This window comes from Rhinoraja longicauda, chromosome 26 (genome assembly GCF_053455715.1).
Source record: "Rhinoraja longicauda isolate Sanriku21f chromosome 26, sRhiLon1.1, whole genome shotgun sequence".
Classification (NCBI taxonomy): domain Eukaryota; kingdom Metazoa; phylum Chordata; class Chondrichthyes; order Rajiformes; family Arhynchobatidae; genus Rhinoraja; species Rhinoraja longicauda.
Window position 1 is genome coordinate 33,821,314 of NC_135978.1, and position 12,658 is coordinate 33,833,971.

Consider the following 12,658-nt stretch of genomic DNA (forward strand, 5'->3'; position numbering starts at 1 on the left):
AAGTGTGACTTTGATACATTGTTTATATCCTCAGATGACGAGGTTTTACACAGAGACTTGATTAACAATAAAACGAGGTCTTGATTACAGAATGGAACTCAGAAAGACAATTAGGTGACAAATGCCACCAAATAGTGTTTGCTCAAAGGGCCGAATGACCTACTCCTGCACCTATTGTCTATACAGAATAGGATGATTATCCACAAGTCTAAATTCATTAATAGTACATCCAAATTTTAGAACATTAAAGAGTACAGCACAGGAACAGGCCCTTCAGCCCACAATGTCTGTGTCGAACTAATCTTGCCTACACATGGTCCATATCCCCCTATTCCCTCCCTATCCAAACGATTCTTAAACACCACTATTGTTGTACCCCCACACCCCCCCTGACAGAAAAGAAATTTGCATTAGGCGAGAAATAGTATTGGGTAGACTGATGGGACTGAAGGCTGATAAATCCCCAGGGCCTGATGGTCTGCAATCCAGGGTACTCAAGGAGGTGGCTCAAGGAGGTGGTACTGCAAGGTGGAGGCATTGGTGATAATTTTCCAATGTTCAATAGATTCAGGATCAGTTCCTGTGGATTGGAAGGTAGCTAATGTTATCCCACTTTTCAAGAAAGGAGCGAGAGAGAAAAAGGGGAATTGTAGACCAGTTAGCCTCACATCGGTGGTGGGGAAGATGCTGGAGTCAATTATTAAAGAAGTAATAACGGTGCAATTGGATAGCGGTAAAAGGATTGGTCCAAGTCAGCATGGATTTATGAAGGGGAAATCCTGCTTGACTAATCTGGAATTTTTTGTGAATGTGACAAGTAAAATGGATGAAGGAGAGCCAGTGGATATAGTGTATCTAGACTTTCAGAAAACCTTTGATAAGGTACCACACGGGAGGTTGGTGACTAAAATTAGAGCACATGGTATTGGGGGTAGGGTATTGAGATGGATAGAGATTTGGTTGGCAGACAGGAAACAGAGAATAGGAATAAACAGGTCCTTTTCAGAATGGCAGGCAGTGCCGCAAGGCTCGGTGTTGGGGCCGCAACTGTTTACCATATATATTAATGATTTGGATGAAGGAATTAGAAGTAACACTAGCAAGTTTGCAGATGACACAAAGCTGGGTGGCAGTGTGAACTGTGAAGAGTATGTTAGGAGGTTGCAGGGTGACCTGGACAGGTTGAGTGAGTGGGCAGATGCATGTCAGATGCAGTATAATGTAGATAAATGTGAGGTTATCCACTTTGGCAGCAAAAATAAGGAGGCAGATTATTTTCTCAATGGTGTCAGATTAAGTAAAGGGGAGGTGTAACAAGACCTTGGTGTCCTTGTACACCCGTCACTGAAAGTAAGAGTGCAGGTATAGCAGGCAGTGAAGAAAGCTAATGGCATATTGGCTTACATTACGAGAGGATATTAGTACAGGAGCAAAGTTCTTCTGCAGTTGTATAGGGCCCTGGTAAGACAACATCTGAAGTATTGTGTGCAGTTTTGGTCTCCTAATTTGAGGAAGGACGTCCTTGCTATTGAGGTAGTGCAGTTCACGAGATTAATCCCTGGGATGGAGGGACTGTCATATGAGGAAAGGTTGGAAAGATTAGGCTTGTATTCACTGGAGTTTAGAAGGATGAGAGGGGATCTTATAGAGACGTATAAAATGATAAAAGGACTAGACAAGCTAGATGCAGGAAAAATGTTCCCAATGTTGGGGGAGTCCAGAACCGCGGGCCACAGTCAAAGAATAAAGAGGAGGCCATTTAAAACTGAGGTGAGAAGAAACCTTTTCACCCAGAATTTGTTGAATTCTCTGCCACAGAAGGCAGTGGAAACCAATTCACTGGTTGAATTTAAAAGAGAGTTAGAAAGAGCTCTAGGGGCTAGTGGGATCAAGGGATATGGGGAGAAGGCAGGCACAGGTTACTGATTGCAGATGATCAGCCATGATCACAATGTATGGCGGTTTTGGCACCTATTTTCTATGTTTCTATGACAGCACTTTCCAGGCACCCACCACTCTGTATGGGTGGTAATGGCCTCCTCCTGCACCTATTTTCTATGTTTCTATGACAGCACTTTCCAGGCACCCACCACTCTATGTAAAACAAAAGCTCGCTCCACACATCTTTTTTTAACTTTGAGATGTCTAGAAATGACTTGGAAGAGATTGTTGGTGGGCTGATTCATAAGTTTGAAGACAACACAAACATTGGTGGAGTTGGAGATAGTGAGGAAGGTTGCCTTAAGATACAGCAGAGATGAGCTCTTAATCCAGACGAGTTGAGGCAATGTAGTTCAGGAGGTAAAATTTTAATAGGACATACGGAGTAAATGGCAGGAAACTCAGGAGTGCAGACAGACCTGGGGTGCCAGTCCACAGCTCCCTGAAAGTGGCAACACAAGGGACAGTGAACTGAAAAGACATTTGGTGTGCTTGTCTTCATAGGAGTATGAAAGTTAGGATGTCATGTTGCAGTTGTACAAAACATTGGTTGGATGGCATTTGGATCAATGGTACAATTCTAGTTGCCACACGACGGGGAGGATATGACAGCTTGAGGTAGCATGGTGGTGCAGCGGTAGCGACATGGGTTCCATCCTGACTACAGGTGCTGTCTGTATGGGGTTTGTACGTTCTCTCCGTGCCCAGTATGGGGTTTCTCCGGGTGCTCCTGTTTCCTCCCACACTCTAAAGATGTACAGGTTTGTAGGTTAATTTACTTGGTAAAATTGTTAAATTGTCCCTAGTATATATAGGATTGTGTTAGAGTGCGGGGATCGCTGTTCAGCGCGGACTTGGTGGGCCGAAGGGCCTGGCTCCTCACTGTATTTGTAAACTAAAACTAAACCATAGAGAAAATGCAGAAGAGATTCACTAGGATGTTACCTGGAGTGGAGGGCAGTAGTTATAAGGAAAGATTGGATATGCTGGGTTTCTTCTCACCCCTCTGTTAAGGGGTGACCTTAAGAGATTTATCACATTATGAGGGGCTTTCTCGGATGCTGCTCTGATCCCAATCAATGGCGGACAGGCCAGGAAAGGCCAATCCCCAGCATCATGGGTAACAACAGGGTCCAATTAGCTGACGTTGATTTGGCCCACCTGAACTTCAACAGTCTAATGAAACTCAAGTGTTCCAGCCTGAGGGGAGAAGGGAGTGGGGAGGAGAAGGGAGCGGAGACGAGGGGAGACGAGATGAGGGGAGACGAGGGGAGGGGAGGGGAGGGGAGACGAGGGGAGGGGAGACGAGGGGGCGAAGGAGAAAGTGGGGAGCCTCCCAGCTAGCTGTGTTCCACTGTCACGGGTTCGAAGAAGACTGAGCCACTGGGACAAACCCAAGATCACCAGCGCCACCATGTGGTCAAGTCTAAGCTGCCGGGAAAAAGCCCTGGACAGCCAGCGTCCCAACTGAGATGCCAGTGCCTCTACCTGCCCACAGAGAATGGTTGACTGCACCCACACACAGAGGCAAAGACTGAGCCACCAGGATAAGCCAGAGATAGCCAGCACCTCCTCTCGAGGTAAGGAAGAACTGCAGGGAGAAGCCTGAGATCACCAGCCTTCGATACCAAGACTGAGCTGTCAGGCTAAGCCCAAGATCGCCATGCCACCTCACATGCACCCTGATGATGAGGGACAGGGCCCCCATGTGGTCCTGGACTCTGAATTAAATGTGACTTCCCCAGGTTTGTGGATGACACAAAGCTGGATGGCAGTGTGAGCTGCAAGGAGGATGCTATGAGACTGCAGGGTAACTTGGATAAGTTGGGTGAGTGGGCAGATGCATGCCAGATGCAGTATAATGTGGATAAATGTGAGGTTATCCATTTTGGTGGCAAGAACAAGAAGGCAGATTATTATCTGAGTGGTGTTAGATTAGGAAAACGTGAGGTGCAATGAGACCTGGATGTCTTTGTACATCAGTCACTGAAAGTAAGCATGCAGGTACTGCAGGCAGTGAAGAAAGCTAATGGCATGTTGGCCTTCATAGCAAGAGGATTTGAGTATAGGAGCAAGGAGGTGGTACTGCAGTTGTACAGGGCCCTGGTGAGACCACAACTGGAGTATTGTGTATAGTTTTGGTTTCCTAATTTGAGGAAGGACATTCTTGCTATTGAGGGAGTACAGCGTAGGTTCACCAGGTTAATTCCCGGGATGGCGGGACTGAGATATGGTGAAGAATGGATCGACTGGCCTTATATTCACTGGAATTTAGAAGGATGAGAGGGCATCTTATAGGAACCAATACAATTCTTAAGGGATTGGACAGGCTAGATGCAGGAAAAACGTTCCCGATGTTGGGGGAGTCCAGAACCAGGGGTCACAGTTTAAGAATAAGGGATAGGCCATTTAGGACTGATATGAGGAAAATCATTTTCACCCAGAAAGTCATATAGCTGTGGAATTCTCTGCCACAGAAGGCAGTGGAGGCCAATTCACTGGATGTTTTCAAGAGAGAGTTAGATAAAATTCTTAAGGAGATTGAGGGGTACGTTTTTCACACAGGATGCTGGTTATCTGGAACGAGCTGCCGGAGGAGGTGGTGAAGCCAGACACAATTATATTGTTTTAAAAGTTTTGTGGCAGATAATTGGATAGGAAACAAGTAGAGGAATTATGGGTTGAATTCAGGCAAATGGGATTAGCGTATTTGACATTGTGTTCTTGAGTAATAAAGGTGTACAGAATAGAAACGGACCCTTCAGCCTAACCTACCAAGCTACCTAATCAAGCTAGGCCTACTTACCTATGCCTGGCCCATATCTCTCTCAACTCATCCATGCTGACCTTCTTGCCCATCTACCATCACCCCATTTGCCTGAAAAGGACTGCATCCTTCTGTCTAAATGCATCCAAAACACTGCACTTATATCTGGTTTCACCAGCTTCGCTGGTAGCACATTCTAGATCTCAACCACTGTGTTTAAAACAAAATGTTGGAGGGTGTGGGACAGTGGGTGGGGGAGGGGGGGGGGAAACCCTCAGAAACCCCTCTGTTAAAATTCCTGCCTCTCACCTTAAAACTATGCTGTCTTACATAGAAATATAGAAACATAGAAAATAGGTGCAGGAGGAGGCCATTCAGCCCTTCGAGCCAGCACCGCCATTCATTGTGATCATGGCTGATCGTCCACAATCAATAACCCGTGCCTGCCTTCTCCCCATATCCCTTGATTCCACTAGCCCCTAGAGCTTTATCTAACTCTCTCTTAAATCCATCCAGTGATCTGGCCTCCACTGCCCTCTGTGGCAGAGAATTCCACAAACTCACAACTCTCAGGGTGAAAAAGTTCCTTCTCACCTCAGTTTTTGATCCACTCCCACAAGAAAATGATTTTGTCTATATCTTCCGTAGATGTTCCTGATGTTTTTATATCCTCTAGCCCAGGAAAAACAAGCCCAGCTACCTGGCATCCAGGTATTAGGGCGGGCACGGTGGTGCACCGGTAGAGTTGGCAGAGACCAAGGTTTGATCCTGACTCTGGGTGCTGTCTGTACGGAGTTTGTACGTTCTCCCTGTGACTGTGGGATTTCTCCGGGTGCTCCAGTTTCTTCCCACACTCCAAAGACGCGCAGGTTTGTAGGTTAATTGGCTTCTGTAAATTGTCCCTGGTGTTTACGATAGAGCTAGTGTACAAGTGATTGTAGGTTGGCATGGACCCAATGGGCCAAGGGGCCTGTTTTCATGCTGTTTCTAAACTAAACTATCCAATCTCTCTCATATCTCAAACCCTTCAATCCAGGCCAAGTCCTGCTGAATCTACTCTGCATGCCCCATAATTCTCTGACGACACCTTCAAAGTCTATGGATTTTCTAACCTGCATTTCCCGTGGTAGCCTATGCATCATGTTACCTCACTTCCAAACCATGATTCCTAATAGTTCCTAATAGTTTCCTGCTGTGTACATGAAGCCAAATTCACTCCAGAATGCCCTTTACATTCACGTGGAATGCCTCCTGACGCACATCTAATACCAGGTCTATTGGTTTCCGGTAGCAGAGTGGCTATAAGTTGTATGTTTGCTTTTGGCAGAGTGCAGCTTCAACGGTACTTACTTACTGCCCATTATGCCTCCTGGCATGTAGGGTAACAACAAAGGTTCTCCACTCCGGTCTATTCTGGGCTAGTTTCTGGACACTACCCCAGGTCAATTCCATAGTTTTCATTTCCTCCTCCACAGTTTGACGCCATGTGGTTTTGGGTCTTCCTCTTTTCCTTTCCCCTTCTGGTGCCCAGTGCAGGGTTATTCTTGGGATGCTGTCTGGTTCTCTTCTCAGTATATGGCCAATCCAGTTCCAGCGCTTTCTCATGATGATGGTGTCTATACTCTCTTACTGGCATTGAGCAAGGAGATCTTGGTTGGATATTGTGTTTGGCCAAAATATTCTAAGGATTCTTCTCAGGTTCTTAGTATGGAAGACTGACAGCTGGTGATGTCACTCGCTGTCATTCTCCAGCATTCCGAGAAGTATAACAGGGTGGAGAGGACCCGTATATCTTCAGCTTGGTCTTGGTGCTGTATTGCTGGGTCCACCATACATTGTTTCTTCCTTTTGGCTTTCACCATTGACATTCATCCTAGCGTCTATCGATAGCCCTGGAAGTCCGTCATGCCCAGTAGTGTTGATTCCTTCAATTGTTTCCGTAACATATTTGTTTTACGAGGCGGGGTTGTTAGCCCTGTGCTCAACCCCCAACCTGGAGGACCAGTGGATCGCTCTCCGTCTCGTCTTTACCCTTCGACCTGTCCAGCATGGGAAACCCTAACAGGAGACAAATCTCCCGCTGGCCTAGCTCTAGGAGTCCCGCTGGCATAGCTCTAGGGGTCCCGCTGGCATAGCTCTAGGGGTCCCGCTGGCATAGCTCTAGGGGTCCCACTGGCATAGCTCTAGGGGTCCCGCTGGCATAGCTCTAGGGGTCACTGAGACACACAAGCTCCCCGACCACAACAAGGTTGCAATCCAACGGGGAGAGCTTTAACAGTGAATGAAGATAATAAATGAACACCTAGACCTGAGACATTAACCCTTTTCTGTCTACAGCTGGTGCCAGACCTGTTCAGTGCTTTCCGTATTTTTTGCTTTTATTGGTGAAGTTTTAACATGTGTTGCTCCACCGTGGAGTGAAGCCATGACCCGTTGTCCCCACTGTGGAGTGAAGTTATGATGCGTTGTCCCCACCAAGGAGTGAGATTCAAATGCATTGTCCCCAGGGCAGAGTGAAGTTCTAATGCATTGTCCCCGCTGCGGAGTGAAGCTGTGATGTGTGTTGACCCCACCGCGGAGTGATTATGATGCGTTGGCTCCATGGCGGAGTGAAGATATGATGCCTTGTCCCCAGCTCGGAGTGAAGTTATGATATGTATATTTCCATCCACAGCTCCCAGATGGCTGGAGGGACACAAGGCTACTGAAAACCGGCAGAGTACTCTCTCTGAGTACTTCCAGTCTTTGCTCAACCTGCCCTCCAAGATCTCGCGCTGTCAGTGGATTGTGAGCTTCTTGCAGGTCCGCCCAGACGACGTTGCCTTGCCGCTTCCTCACCCGTGAGTACAGACCCCTCCACCCACTGACCCGGCCTTCGTACAGCCCACAACCAAACTCACTGGCCAGCCTCCAAGCTGCAGGCCTGAAGGCCACTACATTTGGAACTTGGCAGCAGGGAGAACCAGAACAAATGTGTAGGACGTTGTGGGAAAGTAAAACAGGTTGGAGAGCCAGCATTAATGGGACAGGGCATTTGGGAAGATGCAACCTGTATCAACTCAGTTGTTGCACCCAATCTGCAATGAGTCAAGTTTAATTTAGTTTATTGTCACGTGCACCGAGTACAGTGTAAAGCTTTTTGCTGCGTGCTAACCAGTCAGTGGAAAGATCATACATGATTACAATTTGAGTCGTCTACAGTGCATAGGTACAGGATAAAGGGCATCACATTTAGTGCAAGATAAAGTCCAATTAAAGATAGTCCAAGGGTCCAATGTGGTAGATAGTAGCTCAGGACCGCTCTCTGCGTTGGCGATAGGATGGTTCAGTTGCCTGATAACAGCTGGGAAGAAACTGTCCATGAATCTGGAGGTGTGTTTTTTCACACTTCTGTAACCTTCGCCTGATGGGAGAGGGGAGAAGAGGGACTGGCCAGAGTGAGACTGGTCCTTGATTATGCTGGTCGCATTGCCGAGGCAGCGTGAGGTGTAGATGGCGTCAATGGAAGGGAGGTTGGTTTGTGTGATGGTCTGGGCTGCGTCCACAATTCTCTGCAATTTCTTCCGGTCTTGGATGGAGCTGTTCCCAAACCATGCTGTAATGAATCCTGATAAAATGCTTTCTACATTGCATTTGTAGGAATTGTACCATATCACTTAAAGTGTGGGTGGGGACTGCTATCAACTGATTTGATAGGAGAATGGGACACAGTAAGGGTGAGAATCAGCTAAATGCTTTAGTGTAGGAAAATAACTGCAGATGCTGGTACAAATCAAAGGTATCACAAAATGCTGGAGTAACTAAGCAGGTCAGGCAGCATCTAGGAGAGAGGGAATGGGTGACTTTTCAGGTCGAGATCCTTCTTCAGACTACCTAAATGCTTTAGGTAAACTCTGTAATGCCGCTTAGCAGAGCAGACAGATGCTGGATAAGGCACAAAGGGGGAGTGCAATAAATGCCATCCATTTTAGAATTTAGATTTCGACTTTGCGATACTGCGTGGAAACAGGCCCTTCAGCCCACTGAGGCCACGCCGATCAGCGATCACCTCATACTAGCACGATCCTACACACTAGGAACAATTTACAGAGCCCAAATAACCTACAAACTTGCACGTATTTGGAGTGTGGGTGAAACCCGGATTCTCCCCAGGGGGAGTTGGGGGTGGTGGTGTAAATAATGTTCCGTAGTGTTCTCTTGTCGAGGTAGAATTAGGGTTGTGCAGTTTAGTTCAAGAAGGCCGGCACGGTAGCGCAGCGGTAGAGTTGCTGCCTTACAGTGCTAGAGACCAAGGTTTGATCCTGACTACGGGAACTGTCTGTATGGAGTTTGTACGTTCTGCCTGTGACCTGCGTGGGTTTTCTCCGGGTGCTACAGTTTCCTCCCACACTCCAAAGACGTACAGGTTTGTAAGTTAACTGGCTTGGTAAAATTGTAAAGAATTGTAAATTGTGGCTAGTGTGAAGTGTTAGTGTGCGAGGATTGCTGGTCGGCGCGGACTTGGTAGGTTATAGGCCCTATTCCCATGCTGTATTTCTAAGCTAAAAAAACTAACCTAATGGTTGTATGAAAGTAGCTTTTCCTGAACCTGGCAGTGTAGGACTTCATAACTCTATGCTTCCTCCTTGATGGTCACAGTGAGAGGAGGGCATGGCCCTGATGCTGGGATCCTTGATGATAAATGGTATCATTAGATGCTTTCAATGGTAGGGGAAGCACTTCCATGATGCATGTGCTCCTGATTTTCAGATGGTCTAGAGCAGAGTGGAGAGTTGGTGGACAGCAGAGCCATCTGCTGGTCACCTGTAGTGATGAAAGGCAAAGTGAAGCAGACCCAGGCCCTTTCTGAGGCAGAAATAATTTGATGCACAACCAATCTCACGAAGCACTTCATTGCAGTGGACATTAGTGCTTCCAGACAGTAGTCACTGTGGCAGGTCACCATGCTGTCTTAGGCATGGTTAGAGATGCCATTTTGAACCAGGTGGGAACCTCAGACTGCAGTTCAATAGTGCTTTATTTGTTACATATGATTTTTTTCTGCATATATGACACATGCTGGCACCGCCATTTTTTGCGCCATTCAAAGTTTGGTTGGCCCCTGTGCTCGATGTACTGGAGCAGTTCCGTTGAGCCTATGTCGTTCTCCTCTCCTCGCCTGGCCATCTTTGCATCCCGTTAAGGCTCCAGAGGCATTATCTCAGTCACCCTCCTACTCCACTGCTGGCACCCGATGTCTCCAGCTACCTCTTGGTTATGCCAACTGATGAGTCTTTGGGTGGATTCCCGATCCCGCTGACTAACCAGTCTTCAGGCAGGCCCCAACGAGCTTTCGGGCAGGTTAAGCTGTCCATGGATACTCCTGCCAGTTGGACTGCCCAGGTCTTTGGCACACGGACAGGTTTGCTGGCTGGGCGAGATGCTTTGTGGTTGGACTCTTGAAGGATGCACTGACATTGGCCTCAAGAGACTGAGAATCACGGTGGTCAGGGGCTGTGGGGTCTCATGTAGATGTTTTATTGGACTCCCTATCACAGCGAGTGCAAAAGCATTAATCTAATTTGGAAGTCATACAGCACGGAAACAGGTCCTTCGGCCCAAATTTCCCATGTCGACCAAAATGGCCCATCTATGCTAATTCCATCTGCCCACATGTAGCTCATATTCCTCTTAACCTTTCCTATCCATGTACCTGTCCATAAATAAAGTTCCTGCCTCAACTACCTCCTCTGGCAGCTCATCCCAAATACACCACCCTTTACCCCCATCATGGTCTTATATTATGAGGATATACCTTCAGAAAGGACGTAGAAGGAATTTCTTTAGTCAGAGGGTGGTGAATCTGTGGAATTCATTGCCACAGAAGGCTGTGGCCAATGGATATTTTTAAGGTTAAGATTGACAGATTATTGATTGTTAAGGGTGACAGGGGTTATGGGGCAAAGGCGTAGAATGGGGTTGAGGGGAAGATAGATTAGCAATGATTGAATGGAGTAGACTAGATGGGCCAAGTGGCCTAATTCTGCTCCGAGAATTTATGAACGTATGAACCTCAACAAGATCACACTCATCCTCCTGTGTCCTGTGAATAAAGTCCTAGCCTGCACAATCTTTCTCTATAGCTCTAGCCCTCAAGTCCTGGCAACATCCTTGTAAATCTCTGCACACCTTCCAGCTTAGCAAAATCCTTCCTGCAGCAGTGACCAAAACACAACACAATACTCGAAATGTGGCTTCACCAATGTCTTGTACAATTGTAACATAACATCCCAACTTCCATACTCCATACTCCATACCCTGACTGATGATGTGCTGAAAGCTTTTTTGACCACCCTGTCTACCTGCAACACCACTTTCAAGGAACAATATACCTGCACTCCTAGATTCCTCTGCTCTACAACACTCCCAGAGCACTGCCATTTACTGTGAAGGTCCTGCCCCAGTTTGACTTCCCAACACCGCACACTTAATCTGTAATAAACTCTTTTAGCCTCTGGTTCTTGATTCCCCTACTCTGGGTGAATACAATATGATATGATATGATATGATATGATATGATACCACTTTATTTATCCCAGAGTGGGATTGGTTTGCCACCAGTCAAACCATACAGTTACAAGGCATTGAAAGTGCCATGTGTATTATAATAAAAATAACAGTGATAATTGTGACCAGTTATTGCACAGCACATATATATATATATATATAATATTGCACAAACATGTAATTAAATATGTAATATTGCACAAACATGAAATTAAATATAGAGCGGAAAAGTCCAGGATGAGGGATGTGCAAAGATGGGGGGGAGGGGGGAGTCAGTCTACCCCACGACAGAAGTGGGAGGAGTTGCACAATTTGATAGCCACAGAGAAAAAGGATCTCCTGTGGCGTTCGTTCTGTGCTGCACCTTGGTGGGACCAGTCTGTTGCTGAAGATGCTCCTCAGGTTGACCTGATCAAAAGATCCTATCTACCCCTACATGATTTTGTACACTGAGTTGTTGTCACTTATGCTACGCAGTTTCATCTTGTCAGAGGTGGCAGCACACCCAGTCGCTGCATGTATGTGTGATTCCAGCTTAGTCTGGAATTATGTCATCGGCACTCATGATGGCCTTCAGGAGTTTATACCTAGACTTTTGATTGACTGGATCACCAGTGCTAAATGCCACAGATATAGTCTTCAGTAGCTTACGAATGTCCTAGTTCATCCAGAGCTTCTGGTTGGGGAAGAATTGGAAATTTTATAGGTGCACACTCATCCACGCATTTCTTTATGGAAGTCAGTGATGAGTGTGGCATATTCACTCAGGTCACGTTCACAAGTTATCAATAGACAATAGACAATAGGTGCAGGAGTAGGCTATTCGGCCCTTCGAGCCAGCACCACCATTCAATGTGATCATGGCTGATCATTCTCAATCAGTACCCCGTTCCTGCCTTCTCCCCATATCCCCTGACTCCGCTATCCTTAAGAGCTCTATCTAGCTCTCTCTTGAATGCATTCGAAGAATTGGCCTCCACTGCCTTCTTAGGCAGAGAATTCCACAGATTTACAACTCTCTGAATGAAAAAGTTTTTCCTCATCTCCGTCCTGCACGCCCTCAATAGCAAGAATATCCTTCCTCAAATTTGGAGACCAAAACTGCACACAGTACTCCAGGTGCGGTCTCACTAGGGCCCTGTACAAGTGCAGAAGGACCTCTTTGCTCCTGTACTCAACTCTTGTTACGAAGGCCAACATTCCATTGGCTTGCTTCACTGCCTGCTGTACCTGCATGCTTCCTTTCAGTGACTGATGCACTAGGACACCCAGATCTCGTTGTACGTCCCCTTTTCCTAACTTGACACCATTCAGATAATAATCTGCCTTCCGATTCTTACCACCAAAGTGGATAACCTCACACTTATCCACATTAAACTCCATCTGCCATGCCTCCGCCCACTC

The 12,658-nt window shown here is 46.7% G+C and overlaps 1 protein-coding gene across 3 annotated transcripts in view; it reads left to right on the forward strand.

Moving 5' to 3' along the window:
* The window catches only part of ncf1 (neutrophil cytosolic factor 1), a 93,052-nt gene that overhangs the window by 19,129 nt on the left and 61,265 nt on the right, over positions 1-12,658 (forward strand). For all 3 annotated transcript variants that reach the window (XM_078421949.1, XM_078421948.1, XM_078421950.1), the window contains exon 4: positions 7,383-7,548. In XM_078421949.1, the coding sequence (XP_078278075.1) occupies positions 7,383-7,548 (166 nt within the window). The remainder of the gene's footprint in view (positions 1-7,382; positions 7,549-12,658) is intronic.